At 40.8% G+C, this 21451-nt stretch overlaps 2 protein-coding genes across 3 annotated transcripts in view; one reads left to right on the top strand and one right to left on the bottom strand.

The window, feature by feature from the left end:
• Positions 1-21451, top strand: part of LOC135497104 (uncharacterized) — a 235352-nt gene that overhangs the window by 36061 nt on the left and 177840 nt on the right. The gene's annotated exons all lie outside the window — the stretch shown is intronic.
• The window catches only part of LOC135496693 (nonsense-mediated mRNA decay factor SMG8-like), a 41011-nt gene that overhangs the window by 16007 nt on the left and 3553 nt on the right, over positions 1-21451 (bottom strand). For both annotated transcript variants that reach the window (XM_064786160.1, XM_064786159.1), the window contains exons 3-13: positions 20012-20132; positions 16905-17075; positions 16392-16475; positions 11610-11677; positions 11254-11437; positions 10727-10821; positions 9980-10113; positions 5676-5878; positions 4691-4830; positions 572-815; positions 110-241 (exon numbers count right to left, since the gene is read on the bottom strand). In XM_064786160.1, coding sequence (XP_064642230.1) covers positions 110-241; positions 572-815; positions 4691-4830; positions 5676-5878; positions 9980-10113; positions 10727-10821; positions 11254-11437; positions 11610-11677; positions 16392-16475; positions 16905-17075; positions 20012-20132 — 1576 coding nt within the window. The remainder of the gene's footprint in view (positions 1-109; positions 242-571; positions 816-4690; positions 4831-5675; positions 5879-9979; positions 10114-10726; positions 10822-11253; positions 11438-11609; positions 11678-16391; positions 16476-16904; positions 17076-20011; positions 20133-21451) is intronic.

Here is a 21451-nt window from a genome sequence, read left to right as displayed (position 1 = left end):
GACCTGCGAAGAACGAACAGGCCATCAGACTAGGGTTCACTCCCACGACTCATGGATTGAGAGTCCAAGACCTTGACCAGTACACCACTGCACTCCGCAAGATACCCACCCTGTGGTCAAAAGGATCATCTCGTTCTGCCTGTTTCCTTCCACAGTTACAGAATGACTTCATTTTGATCTTACTCGAGTGAGCCATGACAGGGATGTTATCATCAGGATCCGCTTCCAACAGTTTGTGAAGCTGCAAAAAACAATTTTCACATCTTAATGTAATCCAAAACATTTCACAGCCGTTTTATTTTCACGAATGTTGTGATTTTGGAACAAGAACATTTCACATCAAGCCACTACCGCACCACTGATCATCAGCTGATATCTGGCAGATCCTAAAGTTGGACCAGGGGTGCTCCCCAGCTGAAAAATCTCAAATATGACCCTGAATTCAGAGAAATTGTTAATATCAACACTACTTGGACCCCAGTCTCCTGCCCTCTCCACTCAGACTCCAGAGATATAAGCCCATTGATACAACAAAATCTGACTCAAATTGTAACAACCTTATTGAACATACCTCATTCAGACATGGATTGCCAGTCAAGCTAATAGCCTCACATTGTCGGCGTCCATTTTTCCATATCCGCTCACAGGCTTCGTCAAGTTGTACTAGATACTTATCACAGGCAGGCCCCCGGGCATTCTGAAGAAAAACATGGCGGGCCTGTGCCAACTTGTTCAGGTGGTAACTCTGGGGGTAGTATTGGGGGAGACCCTCCTGGTATGCACCCTCAGCAGGGGAAAGCACTTTGTGGCATCGACTGAAAAGCATTTATGAAACAGTTATGAAACATTTCTTGATAAAGTCAATTGTTTTGTGATTCTTGACTAGTTGTCTCAGTGAATTCATACCTATGGCAAGCCAAAGCGGAATTTATTCAAGACTAAATGTGTCTAAAACGTGGATTCGACAGTTCAACATGGTTTTGGCATCTCGAGTTAGGGTGTGTCACTGAAGAGTTTTTCACTAGTTCGACATAGTTGCTCTAGATAAGTTTGAAGTCAGTTTTTCATAGTTCTACTGGTTTTACATCTCTCTCATCATATTTTTGCATCTATCAATTCCAGGTATAAGAGCTCAGCGTCGTTTAAATGTCCTGTGACACATGGCATAATCATAATGGTAAAGTCACCCACTCTGACAGGGTGCACTCAAGGGAAGATTTTTTTTCCAGGAGTTTTCAGTCCCCAACTTCCAGGAAATAACTTTGCAACCTCATTTGAGTAAAGATCACTAGTAAGCAACACCAATTTGTACTGTAATCAATATTAAAAAAGTATTTTTACACAACAATTATCTTGTCTTTTCTTGAGCTGGTTTCCATACACTCTTAAAACCAGTGTGTTTGCTGTTACACTTAAAGTGGGCTGTGAGTGACTGCTCTTCAGAGTGTTTATATTTTGATTACTTGAAGTGCTGACTTGAGGAATCGACTGTATGTGTGATAGGTGGCATCCTCAATGTGATGATGTCGTCAACTTGTGGCTGTGGGTCCAGAGGGGTTTTCCTAATGATGTAGATTCCTTTCTTCTTCTCAATAAACACCAGCTGGATCAAGTGGTCCATTCATGGCGGGGTAGACAGAAATTATTGGTCTCTTTATAACGGTCGCCGCAGCCTCTATTGTCCAAGATGATGAGTATTTCCCATGGATGCAGTCCATAATCGCCTCCTCGTATGATGGGCTAAGGGCAAACCACTCCGTGTGGTCTTCGTGTCGTTCGAGATACTTACTTTCCCCAAATATCAATTCAATACTACACCTGTAGCGAAGTTCCTCTGCCATGCCGTCAGTCCCCGTCATTGCTGTTGCGATGGAGTTGAAAAGGCAATCTCCATTTCCTTTCACATCTACTGGAATCTTGCTCTCACACTTTCCACCAATCATCTGTATTATGGCTCGGGCACTGTCGTCTTGTTGCAGATTCCAATCAGATTCCAATCACTCGCACCATATCTCACAGAAGTACCATGATCAACATCGGGGACGTCACATATGCTTAGAAACAGCATCTCTCGTTTGGCCGCATCGATGAGATTCGCCTTCAAGTCTTCACCATTCTCTGTCGCCATCTGAAGCCGCCCTAGTCCTGCATTGTAGTTGAAGCTGCCATCTCTACACATGCAACCCTTGCACCAGTATCCTAGATCTGTATTCTGCAGATAATCGAAATCTTTCTTCTCGATCGACTGACAGTTCTGGTGAAACCACTGCCGGCAGCTTTCGCAGTAAACGCAACACGTATCACTTGTCGTTGTCCGGCAATCCCCGCATGGCCATGGTACTCGAGCTGCTCTGGAGTTCTTCCTTTTTGCTGGCATCTTGTCTGTCTCTTGAATCGTGGTGATGAGGTCTAGAATCGTGGTCCTCTCTGTAAAGCTGGTTCTTGGTTGAAGTCGGAAAATCTGTATTATACGCTCAGGTTCGCACCAAAGGTGAAACTGAATATCCTTAGTTTAAGGTCCCCTTTTATAGGACAAAGTTACAATAGAAGTAAACAATTAAAATGATGATTTGTTCATTTAATTGACATCAATTAGTCCGATGATCAGTTTATCTAATTAGTGTCAGTTGGTGACTTAAGTGTCTAATTAGTGCATGAGGAGCTAAGGCCTAACAATGGTATTTTAATTGTCGTCATCAATTAGACCGATGACTGCATAATTGAATAATTGAATACAATGTATTTTTCAACTGTATATTTTCTTATGCATGTATTGACTATCATAAAAAAAGATAAGATACAACTTTAAAGTATTTTTATTATTATTATCATTTCAAAATCTTTATTTTCAGTACAAAACAAAAACATTTAAAATCATAAATATTGTTTCTTGCATAGCTTCGAATTTTTGTGAAAATAAGTATCTGAACTTGGTTTCAAATAGTCTAGAGAGTTACCTTAGAATTACCATTCAAGAAGTTAAATATAAGTTCAAGAAGGAAATATATGTTCAAGACTAAAATATGTTCAACCTTGAATCAAATGTTTTCAACCTTGAATAAAATATGTTCAACCTTGAATAAAATGTGTTCAACCTTGAACAAAATATGTTCAACCTTGAATAAAATATGTCCAACCTTGAACAAAATATATTCAACCTTGAACAAAATATATTCAAGACTCACGTGACCATATTCAAGACGCACGTGACCACAAAATTGATGACGTAGAGCGTAGAATCTGTGGTACTTCTGATGCGTTCTGTTTCACGACATGATTGATTGCCTGTATAGCCTAAACACTCAAACATGTCAAAAGACAACGAGAATCCGATACAGTGGTGTCGGCCTTAAGAATGAAAGGTGAGAGGCATTGCGCATTTTCAACCTATAATTTGCCTGATATGTCTGTGAAACATGTATCGACTCTGACATTCACTCGGCATCCATGTCATGATGTGTAGGATTACAGTACATGTCAGGTGTAGGCGGCTAGGTACGTGTACAACCATGTGTCAAAACCTCGTGCGAACAATTCGAGCTCCGAAACGCAACACAAGTACCATGGGTTCGGGAAAGTCCGGACGCGGGTTCGGGAAAGTCCGTAAAGCATCAAAACATGAGCAACAACGTCATCAATTTTGTGGTCACGTGCGTCTTGAATATGGTCACGTGAGTCTTGAATATATTTTGTTCAAGGTTGAGTATATTTTGTTCAAGGTTGGACATATTTTATTCAAGGTTGAACATATTTTATTCAAGGTTGAACATATTTTATTCAAGGTTGAAAACATTGATTCAAGGTTGAACATATTTTAGTCTTGAACATATATTTCCTTCTTGAACTTATATTTAACTTCTTGAATGGTAATTCTAAAGTCTTGAATAAATTCCGCTTTGGCTTGCCATACATACCACGAAGACAAAATGGAAGATATGGGTTCTGGCCAAAATTAAACTCAAATACTCTCTTTGTAATACAAATAGTCAAATTCACAGATTTTCCTCGAATTCAAAGACTGCCCTGTGAACCCTGTGTATGTATCACATACAACTGGAAGATGACAACATGGGCGGTTTTCGAGGCAGAAAACAGAGACAAATTGATCAAATGTAAAAAAAACCATGGTGGCACTAAAAATAAACCCATGTCAGGATGTTTTAACATAATGGTAGTGTAGGAGTTAAAACAACTACATTGCCATCGGCTGACTAAAATACATGGTAGCTCTACATAGTTGGCAGTTTGCAGCCAACTACATCGATCTACCATGTACTTTAGTCAGTGCTGAATTGCCAACACATAGATTTACGACCTATTTTGTATTAATTCTTTACGATGATCTCAGATGGCGTGGCAGTTGTAGAATGGTTTTAAGATTTCGTCAGCTAAGTTTACCTCTTGGTCATTCTGTGCCACGCACGGGGGTTTATTATTCTATTAGAATAACGTCATTGGTAACGTGTGTGTGTTGAAGACCCCTTTGTGAAGGAGGGTGTTTTCGTGTCTTCCACTCCATAACAAAATACTATTGACACTGTTATGTAATAAGGAGGCTTCGAAGAAGAAAATAAAATAAGGCAAGTTTTGTGAGTATAGCTTATTTACATAATTTTTACAGATTTGTTAAAAACGTCAAAAACCTGGGGAATTTAGGGTTAAATTATGAAATAACCGAACCAGCACGCACCTTTCAGAAAATCTTGTATCAATCTCCAATAGTGATTTCAATGTGTTGAAGCTTGCCCTTGCCTGACCTTCCTTCAAGTCGGAGAGAAAGAACTGATGTAGCTTGTTGCTGATCAGGAACCATGTCTCAGCAGTTGGCAACTGAAATGAGTGATAGGTCAATTTGTTACAATTGTGTTTAAATGCCAGGTTTGCTCAAAACTGAAATTCATCCAAAGGGACGGGCTCCTTGGTGGTGATTTACGAGTTTTCCTTCTCCTAGATAGATGCCTCATGGACCAGGGCTGATTGAGTGGCATCTGCCTGGACTTTCCAATCTCCTTCATGAACTGCACACTTCCAAACTGATGAGCTCCATTTCTCCAGGGCTATCTGGCTTTAAAGCACCATGACTCCCCTTCTCACCAACTACTACTGGAAAAAATCTCCCTGCAATGTTATTAACCCTTTCAGGATGAGTCTCGCAAAATTGCGAGCACCGCAATACCTCCGTTCTGGACGAGTCTCGCAGAAATGCGAGATCGACGATCTTTTCACAAGAGTCGGTTTTCCAGTCAATTCTAAAGCCGATCCGCATTTTTTAACTGCTCGAAGGGGATTCCCGACATCCAGGGGAACACCTTTTCTATTCATGCCAACTTCATAGCGATTCTTGCAAAGCCGATACTTTGCTTTCAAAAACTTTTGATTTTGACGAAAAAACTTGAAAAATATCCAGTCCAGAGCGGAGGTTTAGGAAAAAAATATTCAGCCCTGAAAGGGTTAAAGGTTGGAAATGGAAATTAACTGCAAGAAGCTTGGTGATTGCTAGCAACTCGAGTATCTGCATAAAGCAGACAAAGAGAGTTCATTATTCTTGTCAGTCGACCATTAACTGTTCATGGAGGTCATTATTGGTATTAATTCAAAATGGTCATTCTACTTACATATATCCTCAACACAAAATTTGGGAGCCAATCAGTCTGAGCATGAAAGGGATCATTTACCTCAAACAATGCAGACACTGGATTTCTTCCAACATTATCATCAAAGCCCTTCGTCATTGCCAAGTCTATGTGATGCCACAGGAAGTCTTTTAGACCATGTTCGGCGGAGGGTTTCATGGATGATGTTGACCGATTTGAGTCGATGCTTAGGGAGCCCTGCAGGCTACGTCGTGTCGTCTGGTAGCTGTGGATGCGTGGACCTTCTGAAAGAACAAATGTACCGTTATAGTAAACTGTAAAAATGTTAAGGTGCTACATAATTTTTAACCCTTTGAAGCCGCAGACCGAGTGTACTCGGTTACCAATTCAGTCCCCTGTGACGCACACCGGGTTCCCTCGGTGGAACCATTCCCTTACATCACTAGAGATCTCCGGCCGATGATCTTTTTGAAATCGATCGAGGTGCCATCTGATATCATCTGAGAACACTATTCATTCATTTTGTGCACGATAGATGGCAAAGCGAGAGCGTGTTCATCAGACGATAAAGCCAAAATGGCGGGAGCATTCTGTCCACCGATTTTCAGTGGCTGATGAGCTTGTACATTGACTAAAAACAAGCGAACTGGTGGATTTACTTCTGATATGAAAGGGTCCAGGGACCATGTGCTCACCTCGGGTAATGTAATGCATGTCATTTGCAGCGGATATTGGGAGAACAGTTTCTGGCTAGTTTCACCAGTTTTTATTCCATTGAATAATATTATTCTTCTCGGCTCAATGGCACAAAAAATTACCGGTACCATCTGAGTATAGCATTTTGGTTATAAAGTTGACTGAATTTCAGGGTTATTAATAAAGAGTGTGCATGTCATATCGACATCGATTGACATCTGTTCAACAGTATCGGAGTAATATGCTCTTTGTTGGATTTTCAAGATGGCGGCCTGGCGGCCATATTTGTCATGGGATTTGACTGAAAATTAGGGATATTGATAAGAGTACATGGATACGTAATCACATCAAGTTTGCGCACAATCTGATCTTTAGTTTCGGATTAATAGGACTTTGTTTAATTTTTAAGATGGCCACCTGGTGGCCATATAAGATGGCTGCCTGGTGGTCATATTGATCAATGGATTTGACTGAAAATCAGGGATGTTGTAGTGAGTACATAGATTTACAATCACATGAAATTTGGTTGCAATCCGACTATGTTTAGTTTTCAAGATGGCCGCCTGGATACATTTTTGAAGTCAGAGCGGGAAACATTTTTTTAGGTAGAATAGATGGTCCCTAGATACATGTCCTCACAAGTTTAGAATCTTCTAGCTCAAATAGCAACGAAACGTGCCACCTATCGGTGATTTAGTCAACTTTGACCTCTGTGACCTTGAAAAGTAGGTCAAATCAAAAACCCGGGTGATATATCATTTAACCTTATTAGATACACCCACCATAAAATATCGTCACTCTACGTACAACCATTAGCTTCAAAAAGGCAAAAAAACAATTTCCAAGATGGCCACCTGGAGGGCAGAAAGTCGGTCATATCGCGAAAATAAAATAAGTCTGGGCATATTGCCCAAAGCTACCATCACACCAAGTTTTAGCCATTTAGCCCCAGCGGTGATGAAACGTGCTCCGCTAACAACAGACGCCACGGTATCGTATAAGCTCCCCAGAGGTGAGCTAAAATGAAATGGCCAGGGCCATTGTGCTCACCTGTCGATATGAAAGGGAGAGTATGAGGAAGAACTTGTCATTGTTAGGGGTTAATCATGCAATAGTTGTGGGATGGTGTGGTTTGTCTTGAAAAAGTGGAGTTAGTCGTATTGTTTTCCGCGTGCACATGTTACTGACGTTGGAATAAGTGAATAGTTATTTGTGGGAGAAGCTGAGAGATGTTTTACTGGCCAATTAAGACGGGTTTACAGGTGCCTTAGCTATTCAGTGACTATTGAAAATAAACAGCGCATTTACATTTTGTAAAACCTGCTGTCATTGGCCGAAATTTCAAATGAATGGGATGTACCTGTGGAATTGCGTGTGATTACGCTATCTTGAAAGGAGTATTTATCCTCGGCTTGCGATTAGAGAGAAATGTTGAAAAATATGATACAAGAACAATTGAAGCAAGGAATACACAGTATAGAATATGATGTACTGAGTAACTAGGTAGCAGTTTGTATTCATTTTTGAGACAATAACTACAAGACAGCCCTATAGTCGGATTCATAAGTAAATGCCACTGCCCTTTTGGGCCGCTGCGCAAAAACTACTGGGCCGATTTCTTCAAAGTTTGGTTTTTCTTGAATCTAATTTCGGGACCCAAGAGGATTTTCATATTTCAGTAACCATGGTTACGAAATAATTTTTTTTGTATGTATTGGTGTACATTGACGTAGTGTATTGATTTTGACATTTTCTCCTCTGTACTGCTTATTTCTGGATGCATTTTGCTGAAATGTTCAGGTTAATTCTTTTTTGTGTGTATCTTTAAAGCTGCCAAGTTTCATTTAGAACTATCCATAAAAAAAATCGGGCCCTCCAGATTCCCCCAAAATGGCCAAAGGGCTCCAAAGTTGACAATTTTTTTCTTTATAATTTGCAAATCTCTAACCTGGAAATTGTGTTTGGTCCCGAAATTAGATTCAAGAAAAACCAAACTTTGAAGAAATCGGCCCAATAGTTTTTGCACAGCGACCCAAAGGGCAGTCAGTGACATTTACTTATGAATCCGACTATAGGCCTATTATAAACTATAAAAGCACTGATGACAGCTCTGCTACACTTTCATCATTATCATCATCTACTTTAGTCAACCAGCTCAGATGACCTTTCTTGGGGCAGTGATCGGTAACGGTGAACTCCTTCCGACCCAACCATGCCAACAGGCAAATGTTTACATTCGTGTCTCCGTGTATCATGGATTCATGTGTATACTAACACCGTTGTTGTGTTGACACACTGACTGACTCCGACTGTGTACATTTCTACAGCGACGAAAAACGATCACAAAAATGGTTCGTGACATGTTTACAAAAATTAAAGCAAGTGTTTTTAGTAGAGGTTTACCTAATGAGTAGCGTCTGGGTGATTATAAACAATTAACTTGTGTTTAAAAGCCCACATTGTAACGAAAGGTTCCGGCTTGAAGCTAATCTCCACTGACGGCAGCCGCCATTTTGCCATACTCTCGAAACTTTGGGATCGTCAAATGCAATGGAAATCACATAATTTCTGACACACACTGCTACAATTCATCATTTTATTGTTCTTTCACAGTATTATTACGCCACCCCGATTCGCAAGGCAGCTTGTACCAACTGGCTCTGCATTGACTATCCCCATTCCAAACCGAAGAACAGTGTGACAAGTTTCTCATTTTACCTTCCAATCACAGTCAAAATTTTCTAAAACAACCGGCAATGAGGACAAACTAATAATCTCAAACCAATCACAAGAATGTAATCAACACATACGACCTCATCCGAAGAGCGGATGATTAAGTTTTAGCATTGATTCAAGGTGATTTAATTCCTTCTTCGTCTCGCTTCAAATTCATAAAATGGCTGTCTTCCATACTTGTAGTATGCAGATCTAGTGGTGCAGTACAACACTGCGCATCTGGGATACCCCGACGGATTGCCTCGAACCGCGAAATTCAAAACTGCTGGCAATGTGCCAACTGACATTTTTGCACAATACCGCCACCTAGTGATATGAAACGAAATTAATCTATTTAATATCGAAACCTCTATATCATGCCGACCTCTTAAACTTCATTTCAAACTTCAATCTGCTGGAATAAAGAAAATGGGCTTTTTTAACCTTGACCTACTTATACCTGAATAGTAGGTCACACTGACCTAAATCTGTGTCAACATGTAGAGATGCCCAATAGGTGTCTACATATCAAATTTAGAGAGTCTATGACCAATAGCAAAAAAACGTGCCATGATCAAAGAAATTTTAGAGTTCGACCTCTGTGACCTTGAAATGAAGGTCAAATCAAAAACCTGTGTGATATAACTTTATTAGATACAACTTTATTAGATTTTCATCGCTCTAGCTATAACCATAAGCTTCAAAATGACAAAAATAGGTTTTCAAAGAGCACCCCCTATATGGCAGACCAGCAGTCAAATTGCGCTGATTTTCATTCTGAAGGAAGGTCTTGCCTAGGGGTACCCACACACCAAGTATGAACTTTCTGGGTCAAGCGGTTAAGAAACGTGCCACGATTTTGTCAAAAGTTAACGACGGACGATGACGACGACGACGACGGACGACGGACGCCAGACGCCGCGGTATCGTATTAGCTCACCTGACAGGTGAGCTAAAAAGAGAGAAAAATGTACCTGTTTCCTTGCTACTTTGGCACATGTTTCGTAGATGATTCAAGTAGAAGTTGACATGATCGTCAATCTCTGGCTTGGATGAATGAATGTAGACAAATTCCTCATTGGCTGGCACGGCAAATAATGAGTTGTTACTGAAAACATGAACGATTTTAAAGAGCAAGTCAAATACAATGGTAGCCACTAGGTGGCACTGACTGTTGCTTGGGTACTGCGTTGTTAAGACACAGAGACGTGATGTCAAATTTGTCCAAGTTTTGATTTCATTTTGATGAATATCCCTACTTTGCTAGAATAGGGCATGGGCCTATTCTAGCAAAAGTAGTTATAATTTTGTGTACTACTGCAGTAATGTGCCAGATAGAGGTATCAAAATTCTGTCCTCAGATGGGTTTGATGAATAGAAGGAAAATGTGTGGCAACTTTGCACATTTACCCTGCAGAGACATGGAATCTTGGCTTTCTTTCAAATTCAATGGACGAGGTGCTCAGAGACAAGTGACTTGCCCAAGACCAGATCTCTGCTGCAAGTACTACATGTATGAAGTATGAGAGCTGGAAAGATGTTGGCTACAACTTTTCATCTGGTGTTAGCATTAGCTTAGTTCTTGACATCAACACTGAATTCATGGGAATAAACTGTGAATGATCAAGATCAAGAATCAGTTGATCGTGATGTTCCAAGGATTGTTTTCCTCAGATTTCAAAAAAGGTTTTTACAACATGACTACTCTTGCTTTTACCAACCTTATATTTGTGATCACTCTAGATTTCCTAAGAATTCTGTATATTTGATCCTCAACTGCGTGTTGCAGTTTCTTGATAGCAATGGCTGGCGATTTCTGAAACAATAATTCCTCAAACATTTCAAAATATTATCACCTCCACAGGACGGCACTGCCAAATAATGTCAACTGATACTTTCATTTTATAGATCAACATTTTCTTCTTCAAGATCTAACATCCATCCTTGTAAGTACAAACCATGCTTTATTGATTTTTCGACCTACCATAGTTTTTGACCTACCATAGTTTTCGACCTACCATAGTTTTCGACCTACCATAGTTTTCGACCTACCATAGTTTTCGACCTACCATGATAGTTTTCGACCTACCATAGTTTTCGACTTACCATGATAGTTTTCGACCTACCATAGTTTTTGACCTACCATAGTTTTCGACTTACCATGATAGTTTTCGACCTACCATAGTTTTCGGCCTACCATAGTTTTCGATCTACCATAGCTTTCGACCTACCATAGTTTTCGACCTACCATAGTTTTCGACCGAGTGAGATCAACACCATCGCCAGCGCCCCCATTTGAAGCTGCTAACTCCAAGCTATGATTCTCAAAGATGAACAGGACACGTGGACTGCACGGCCTCCCAGCAATCATCCACTCCTTTGAGATTGGGAACACCTTTAGTTGGTCTGTTATGGAAGGCTGCAGCTTTACCCTACAAATAGAAACAAACAATCTTAAAGTGACCTTTTCTCAACAACCAAATATTCCACAAACGCCTATTTCTTGGCCTTGAATATGATGAAGGACAACTTGAGAAAATTTAAGGCTGTGGGTAAAGCATTACGGTAACCTTTCGATCAGTTTAATCATTGCACTCTATCTACCTGATAGTATCCAAAGTCCTGAAAAGCCTCACATATGAGATGTCAAAGGAGGAACCAGGCTGGGACAACTGAAATAGAAAGCAGTATATTTCAGATGGAGGAAGCTTTCACTCCAGACTGTACCATACAGTGCCAGAAAGAAATGCTTCGATTTCAACTGTGCATGAGGGGTAATGAGCATGATTATTCAGTACAAGATCCAAATGCCCATCACTAACATCTCTGATTTCTCCGCATTGGCCTTGCTCGGTAGAGTATATTTGACGCACAAAATGCACCATTCTGGCAGTCAAATCTATTGGTTTCAGCACATCTGGCAATAACAGACATACTGTATATGCTATATCTGACAAATATATAAATTTTCTGACAGTGAACAGTCTTTGTCAAACCTTGATCAACTTGCATACATGTAACTGTAAGTGTCATCCACTTGTGTGCATGCAGAGTCCCTGCATTCTGGTCGCACATCATGGTCATAAACTGCTATGTCAGCAAAGTTAGTTTCGCTGATAATTGAACTTCGAGCCAGGGCATCGTGTCTATAAAACTGATGGTTGTACAGTTAAAAGCTGCTTCAACCTCGAGGCAAGGCCTTAAGGGCTGGTCTTATATAGCTGATCGCCATGGTTTCTGACTTTCTGACCAGTGGCATTCGTCACACAAATCAAAGGCAACTCTTTTTTCGTTGAAGTCTGTTAAAGGAATCGGTGGCTCTTTTACTTCAATATGTTTCTGCTTCTCTTGTTTCATTAGCAAGCTATGCTTCTGGAAGTTTTTGACGATTTTTAAAGTTTGTTCTTACTCTTGGGTATGAGATTTTTGTTAATCGTCAACCTCAAAGGGTCAATGAATTCCTAGCGCAGGAATTGCTTTCCTGCTCCCCGAAGTGGGCCAATTTCTGTGATGTCATTTCGTTTTCACTCTTCCAACTTGGCCACTGAGAGCAGTGATGGCAGTGTTGTTTTGCGGGACTGAAGCCTTGCAAATTACGCTTTTTCTTTCTCATTGTTCCTATTTTTCGAAGCGGCGTTAGGAAAAGGAGACAAATGGCTAAACAAAAATTTACCAAGTCTAAATGCCCCAAAGACCAAGATGACAAACTCTGCGTCATCGGGAGGGGAGGATCAATTCTTTGGATTACCGTGGACGGTGTGTTGATTGAGGGGTCAAACTGTGTAAAGGATCTTGGGGCTTGGCTTGACCAGGGCATGACAATGCAAACTCCTGTTAAGATGATTTGTAAGGCTGCTAATGCCAGCCTCTACAGGATTAGTCGTATCTGTAATATCTTAGATCAAAGGAGCACTGAAAGGCGGATTCGAACAATGTTCTTCTCTTTGGCCTTCCTGACAAGACACTGGCACTCCTGCAACATGTGCAGAACATGATGCCCATGTTAGTTTGTCGCCACAGAAATTATGATCACATAACACCAATGCTCAAAGAGCTACAACGGCTTCCAGTGAAAGCCAGGATTGAGTACAAAATCTGACTGTATATAAGAGGGTGCATGACTCCGAAAGGACTGCTGAAGCCAAACCTAACCTCCCGGTTCACACAGACTGGCTCAGAGAATTTTCTGAGCGTGCATCTCACTAGGACTGCCAATTGGGACTGCAGCTTTTCAATTTGCGGTCCAAGATTATGGAACGCTTTGCCATGTTTATTGCGAACACAAACAGACATAGGGAAATTCATGGACGACTGAGACTTGAAGACATTTCTATTCCGCCGGGTCTATGGAGTGGTGGTGCCTCGAGCCTTGGTAGAAGTGTGTGTTTTACTTTTATCATCATGTACGCAGTGTATTTTAATAACAAGTAACATTATCCGGCACCGAGGTTGATGGGGGCTATCCCCGATTCGCTGAGCAACAAGGAAAAATCTATATCTAGTCTACAGCAAAACGCCAATGTGTAGATCCATGGCTCCAGGCATCACCTTACTGATACATCGGTCCAGATGTACAGGATCAATGCAGGGAGGACAGGCTAACTTGGCTCAAATCGGGGTCAAATTTAGAATAGCGTAAAAATTCAGTCAGATTTTGAATTTTTTCTTTTTATATGAAATTTGTTGATGGAAGCTATTTATGTAGAATAGGAGATGACTGGCAGCCAACAAATTGGTAGTATTGCCCAAAATAATCCTACTGGTCAGGTAAGGGGTGTCAGTTACCAATTGAACCACTCTGATGATTCTGACAGGTTGCCTTATTATTTATAGAATATAGTGGCAGTGTTTCATGTTGAATTGGGTGCCTTGTGTTCGGCGGAGGTAGGGAGGAGAGACTGAGTAACTGATGACCAGCACCGGGAATTCGGTAGGCCACTTGTAGAGACAGATCCGAGAGTGACTATATATGGGCCGTGAAAACCGCAAAAAAGCGGTCGTACCTCGAATAGACGTTCACATGTTTTTGTGAAAGAGGACGTCGGAGAACGCGGTCGTATAAAAAAACAGACGTTGGGTGGCGCTCGCGCAAACTTCCCTCACATGTTTTTGTGAAAGAGGACGTCGAAGAACGCGGTCGTATAAAAAAATAGACGGGTGGTGCTCGAGACGGGTCATCCTATTTGGCGTCCAGTGGCGACCAGTGGCGTCCAGCGCGAAATAATAGGGTGTATATGGTTAAAAATGTTTTCAAGCTCCTAAAACACTTTCAATAAACAAGATTTAGAAGTTTGGTGGAGTTTGCAAACCTAGTTTTGGAATAATCATCACCAGAAAACGATCTTAGTATGCCAACCTGATGCCAGATCCCGATTCCGCTTTTTCTATAAACCCAAGGAACGGCAGCTAAAACAAACATGGCGTCCAGTACTTTTGCTGGACGCATACTAAGATCGTTTTCTGGTGATAATTATTCAAAAATGAAATGGCCAGGGCCATTGTGCTCACCTCATGTGGAGGAAAGATGGAATAAGAGCATGGTATTGTGTCATGTAGTGTTAGGTTTGATGTAGGTCCAAGCAATTACAATTTCCCCAAAATGGCCAATTTACAGTACATTCGACCTCTGTGACCTTGAAAAGTAGGTCAAATCAAAAAAGATCCGGGTGACACATTGAATGGTTGTTAGAATTAGATGTACTTATGATATAAAATTGGTGCCAATCGGGCAAGTAATTACTAGGAATAATGGCATTTTGAAGAATTTAGGATTTGACCCCCTCCCTGGAGGCCAAACGGCAAATCAGATCGCACCAAACTTCAGTACCTGAGATAACCTGACCAAGGGGTACATGTGTACTTAATTTGTGATCAATAGTCATTGAAGTTAAGAAACGTGCCATAGTTAGGCCTGACGGCCAATTTACGCCATTTGACCTCTGTGACCTTGACAAGAAGGTCAAATCAAAAACCTGTGTGACGTATACTGTATGGTGGTTAGATGTACCCATGATATCAAATTGGTGGCAATCAGGCAAGAAGTTAAGGAATAATCACATTTTTAAGGTTTTTGGATTTTGCCCCCTGGTGGTCAAGTGGTGAATCATATTGGACCAAACTTCGGTCCCTGAGATCACCTGACTAAGGGGTAAATGTGTACGAAATTTGGAATCAATAGTCATTGCAGTTAAGAAACGTGCCATAGTTACGGCCTGACGGCCAATTTACACCATTTGACCTCTGTGACCTTGAAAAGGAGGTCAAATCAAAAACCCGGAGGATATATGATGCACCTTTGCTAGAAGTACTTACCATATTTTTTTCAAAATTTCCCGACTACTATTAAGGGAGATATTGCATATTTTCACTTTTAACGTTTGGCCCCCTGGTGGCCAAACCATGAAACGAATCGGACCGAAACTTGGTCTCCAAGGTGTCATTACATAAGGGTACATGTGTACCAAGTTTCAACTCAATAGCTCTAACAGTTACGAAACGTGCCCTGCTAACGGACGACGGACGACGACGGACGACGACGACGACGACGACGACGACGGACGCCGGATGCCACGGTATGGGATAAGCTCACCTCTGCTAAGAGGTGAGCTAACTAGGTTTGCAAACTCCACCAAACTTCTAAATCTTGTTTATTGAAAGTGTTTTAGGAGCTTGAAAACATTTTTAACCATATACACCCTATCATTTCGCGTTGGATGCCACTGGTCGCTAAATAGGATGACCCGTCTCGAGCGCCACCCAACGTCTGTTTTTTTATGCGACCGCGTTCTTCGACGTCCTCTTTCACAAAAACATGTGAGGGAAGTTTGCGCGAGCGCCACCCAACGTCTGTTTTTTTATACGACCGCGTTCTCCGACGTCCTCTTTCACAAAAACATGTGAAGACGTCTATTTGAGGCACGACCGCTTTTTTGCGGTTTTCACGGCCCATAACTATAGCGTGGTAGCGCATTCTCTGGAAGGTCAAGGACAAAGTGTTGGTATTTAAAGCATTCTCGGTGACTTCATCCTGCTGAAACAAGTCCAAAATGTGAATTGTAACAGTTGGTATTGACAGAACGGAGGACTTAGTGATCTCAGTGCCTTGAATGTCAAGATGAAGACACATCAATGGAATATAAACTGATCAAATATGTGATCCGTCACAGCAAAACCAGGCGCATGTCGCACAGAATATGAGCCTGAATGATACCAGGAGATAATGGAAGAAATTGATGTGCTCATATTTCACAAAAGGCAGACAACAGAAAAATGAACAAACAGTCCATCTCAACCTGCCAAGCTCAGAGTGACATGCGCCTGGTTTTGCTGTGACGGGTCACATATAAGGTTGCATTGGCTCAAATTCCAAATGGATGGTTCACTTACCAAAATGATGTGCGATACAGAGAAGATGAAGAGTAAAGCTTTGGCATACTTGTGATCCTGTTCATACCATGCTTTATGAAAACCCTGCAAAATAAAGAAGACTAAGTAAAGCCTTGGTGTACTTGTTACGCTGTTCATATCAATCGACTGAGATTTGCTGTGGTAAGTCTCAGATTCAATCAAAGATATTATCTTATGACAAAATTAGATTTGTTATTTTCACTTGGAAATGGGGAACATTTTTATGAATGATTTTGCTACAAGTTGGCTGACACAGGTTGAACTATATGAACATCTTTCAAACTTGTCTGATTATCTCAAGATTTCTATGGGCAACTAGCAATCTAAACCTGCACCAGTTACTCACCAGACAGTCCAGAATATCGTACCAACATTTCAGATTCAGAGCCACTTGCGTAAATTCTTTAGAATTGTCTCTTTTTAAAGGTCACTGCAACATGATGTAAGTAATGGGCCCTTTGGGCAAAACAATCAAGAAAACCAGCCCAGTACCTGGTCCTCAACATCCTTCTCCACCTTCTTGCACAGTTCTGCTAGAGTAAAGGTATCGTACGGTGAAATCATATGCAGGTAGACCACACGCTTCTGACTGTCGTAGTAACCTTCGATGAGAAACTGGCTGTGATCTTCGGAGCGATTTCCATTGGTGTCCTGTGATGTATTCTGCAAAACAATGAAAGCAATAACTCCATTATGACCATTTCTGTAATGAAAGTTTCAAAAGTTTTTTAAAAAAGCACTGGACTTATTCTCAACATTGTGTGCTGCAATTTTGCCTGGACGCACCTCTAATGAACTAATGCCTCATCTGCGACCCTGACCGTGCTCACGCTATAACCTGCGTCATTTCTTAAGTAGGCTTGTGCAAAAAAGTACATATCGGCTCATGTGCTTTTTGATTAATATTATGATTTCCCATTTCGTTCCATCTATCTATTGGTGTAACACCTGGTGAAAGTTGGTTGGACCCTCCGTAAGTCTGACATCCCACAAGTCCGACATCCCATAAGTCCGACAATGGAAAAATGGTTTTGAAAATGTACCAAAATATCGACATCCCACAAGTCCGAGGTTCAGAGAAGGGTAACATAATTAGTCCGAATTACCACAAGTCTGACAGATCTCATAAGTCCGACAATAAGGCATTCCTTGGGAGTTATTTGAAAGTGAAACTAATGTTCTTCATGTAATGTCCTTAGTTTTTAGTGGTAAAGGAGGCAATGTCGTAAATTGTTTTTTATTTTGTAACATTTTTATTTTGGTAAAATTTTTAGGATTTCTATGGGCTAGTTGCCCATAGAAATCTTGAATTTTTTCACATCCTTGAGCTGATATTACAATCAAATGTGGTTGAGATTAAGAAGAATAAATGAAAAGGCCAGGGGCCACTGTGCTCACCGTATTGATATTTGGTGGTAAGGAATTCATGCTTTTGAAGAAACATGCTACATGTATAGTATATAGGTCAAATCAAAGTTGGTATGACATGCTTGGAGTACCTACCATAAAAATAGTATTGAAAACAAGTCACTAATAACGAGATATTGCACTTTTTACCTTTTCAATTTTTGGCTCCTACTCCTAGTCCTAGTACGTGGCCAAGACGAGAATCATATTGGACCGAAATTTGTTGTCAGAGGTTATCTGACCGAGAGGGTCATGTGAACCAAGTTTTAAGTTGTTAGCTTTAGCCGATAAGAAACGTGCCACTGTTACACTCAAATGACTAATTTATGCCGATTGACCTCTGTGATCTTAAAAAGTAGGTCACATCAAAAACCCATAGAATGTGTGATGTATCCTTGCCAGGAAAACCTACCATAAAAATTCGATCAAAAACGAGTCACTTATAAGAGAGATGTCACACTTTTTAGGTTTTCAATTTTGGCCCCCTGGTGACCAAGTCAAGAATCAGATCGGTCACCTGACCTGTGTACAAAGTTGCAAGTTCATAGCTCTAGTGGTTAAGAAACGTGCCACTGTGTTTTTGAAACCAGATAGAGACGATGACGATGACCGACACTGCAGTATTGTAAAGACGTCCCTACGGTGAGCCAAAAATGTTATCTTGATGGATACAATCCAATGTCATCTTTGCTTTTTGGTGGTTGCCATTATGTCCGATTCTAGAACACATTCTTGGCTTCATCCGAACGGTAATATTTGAACAGATAACTGCCAAGATTTGTGATAACACCCACACAACCTTTAATTAATCATAACCTTCCTACAGGGACGTATAGGACCCAGAGTGTATAAAACCCGCGACACAAAGGGGTGACCCCCGTAAAAAAGCCATGCCCTAATACTCGACATGATGTCTTGAACTTGGCGATGATCATCTGACAATGCGAACATGTCGTCTGTAGACAAAATGTCCGGATAACGCAAATCTTGCCAACACTCTTCAGATAACTACCAAACTGAACAAAATGTGTTCCTTTCGCATGATATTCAACTCGGTCTTGGAAGACTTTTTCAACCATTCAGAGAACTAGACATATCAGCTTACATTTTTAAACTTTTGTTCATAAGATACTACTTCAGACTTGGGACGTCGGATTGTGGGACGTCAGACTTGTGGGACGTCAGACTTGTGGGGTGTCGGACTTGTGGGATGTAAATGCTGTACATATTGGTTACTCGGCCACACGTTGGCACAACTTGATCTAGCTATCTCCGTAAAACTCCCAGATCTAGCTACACAATGTGGTACCTCTGGCATAATTGAATGAAAAGGCCAGGGGCCATTCTGCTCACTGATAGATATTTGATTTGATTTGTTAGGAATTCATGCTTGATAAGAAATCAAAATCGGTATGACATGTGATGTACTCTTGCTTGGAGTACCTACCATGAGAATATTATTGAAAACAAGTCACTATATGGAAGATATTGTACTTTTTATCTTTTCAGTTTTGGCCGCCTGGTGGCCAAGTCGAGAATCACATTGGACTGAAATACCTCATCTTAGGTTGGCTGGAGGGTCATGTGTACCAAGTTTCAATCTGTTAGCTAGCGGTTAAGAAAGGTGCCATTGTTACACTCAAACAACCAAGTTCAGCCATTTGACCTCTTTGACCATGAAAAGTAAGTCAAATCAAAAACTCATAAGATATGTGTTGTATCCCCGGTAGGAATAGGAGTACCTACCAAAAAAATATTATCGAAAAAAAGTCATAAAATAATAAGCAAGATATAGCACTTTTGACCTTTTCAGTAATGCCCCCCTGGTGGCCAAGTCGAGAATCAGCTCAAACCGAATTTCGGCATCAGAGGTTATCAGACATAGGGGATCATGTGTACCAAGTTTCAAGTAATAGCCCTAGCAGTTAAGAAACATGCCACTGTTTTTGAAACAGGATACAGACAACGACGGACGACGGCCACTGCAGCATTGTATTGTATGGACTCCCCTACGGGGAGCCAAAACGGGAGTTTCGAGGGGATGACATCACTTGCATATAGTGACATTCCTTGAATTAGTGACAAATTGCTGACAAATTGGCGACAACTCATCGTTAGGTGATCTTTGCTTGAATACTGAGCAGGACGGGTAAATACCAAGGCTTTCCAAACATTGATAAGTTCATACTAACCCCAAACATATCCATGTTGAAAATAGGATTGAGCATGGAGGCCTTACATCTTGAATAGCTCAAGGCGGATTTGCCAACAATTGATACCACACATACTTTCTCATCTTTGTCTTTGATAAACCTGCAGGGAAATTTTTAAAAGACAATGAAAAGGCAAACACTGATTAGAAATTGAATAACTGGATGTCTTGTGGCTTATGTTAAATGAAATACACATGTAATCTAAACAACATAGAAAGAATCATGACCCTAGTCATGAATCATGAGCCTTGTACTTCTAAGAAGTGCTAGAAGGGATACGCGAATGATCGCCCTCGAGTGCGGCCGCTCGCCTAAATGAATTTTACGTGCGTGAACAATCACTCACGCCAAAAAAAATTGACCAGCTCTAGATCTCTTTCATCCTTGACAGTACAGTAGAACCTACCTTAGCGGACACCTCTCTATTAGGGACAACCTCTCTATTAAGGACACTAGTTTTGGTCCCAAATTGGTTGCTTCCATTCAATTAGACCTCTCTAATCAGGACACCTCTCTATTAACGACAGCACTAGTCAGTCCCAAGGGTGTCCTTAATAGAGAGGTTCTACTGTAATGCCCTTATTTCAACCCACCCCACAGTCAAAAGTTTAACAGAGTTGTTTAATCTTTCACTAACAAACGATTCGATTCTACAATTGTTTTACCCTGAAGTGCCAACATCAATCGGTCTGAATCCAACCACTGTGCACCATGTATCACCTCTAGGAGGTAGTCTTTCAGTTCCTGCTGAGGCCTAATCATACAAGTATACAGGCACCATAATCTATACATTTCTGGGTTCATATGAATCCAGAGAAGAAGTCTACAGCATTTTCATTGCATTTAAACCATAAGTTCACCGATAGGTGGCGCCACCTTTGACACCACTTGAATCCTGAAAATGGTAAATAATTGACCAAGAAATGGCATGATGTGTGCGATCTTCAAACGGGCCTCAATCCCTTCAAAAAGGATGATTTGGGAATGCCATTACCACCGGCAGATAGCCAAATGCATGGGCGGTTATTTCCGCATAAATAGAGGTTGTCTCAAATAGACATTTTATGTCGTGTTATGACTCGAATAGACGTTTGGTGGCGCTCGTTTTAACGGAGACGTACCTGAAATAAACATATTGTGTCGTATCTCAAATAGACATACACTCAAATAGACGTTTGGTGGCGCTCGTATCTCAAATAAAGCGCCACCAAACGTCTATTTGAGTTATACACAAAAATCAGAAAACACGACAATATGTTTATTTGAGATACGAGCGCCACCAAACGTCTATTTGAGTGTATGTCTATTTGAAAAGCGCCACCAAACGTCTATTTGAGTTATACACAAAAATCAGAAAACACGACAATATGTTTATTTGAGATACGAGCGCCACCAAACGTCTATTTGAGTGTATGTCTA

This window comes from Lineus longissimus, chromosome 12 (assembly GCF_910592395.1).
Source record: "Lineus longissimus chromosome 12, tnLinLong1.2, whole genome shotgun sequence".
In the NCBI taxonomy this organism is placed as follows: Eukaryota; Metazoa; Nemertea; class Pilidiophora; order Heteronemertea; family Lineidae; genus Lineus; species Lineus longissimus.
The sequence above is the reverse complement of the archived record's forward strand: the minus strand, read 5'-3'. Positions and strand labels throughout refer to the sequence as shown.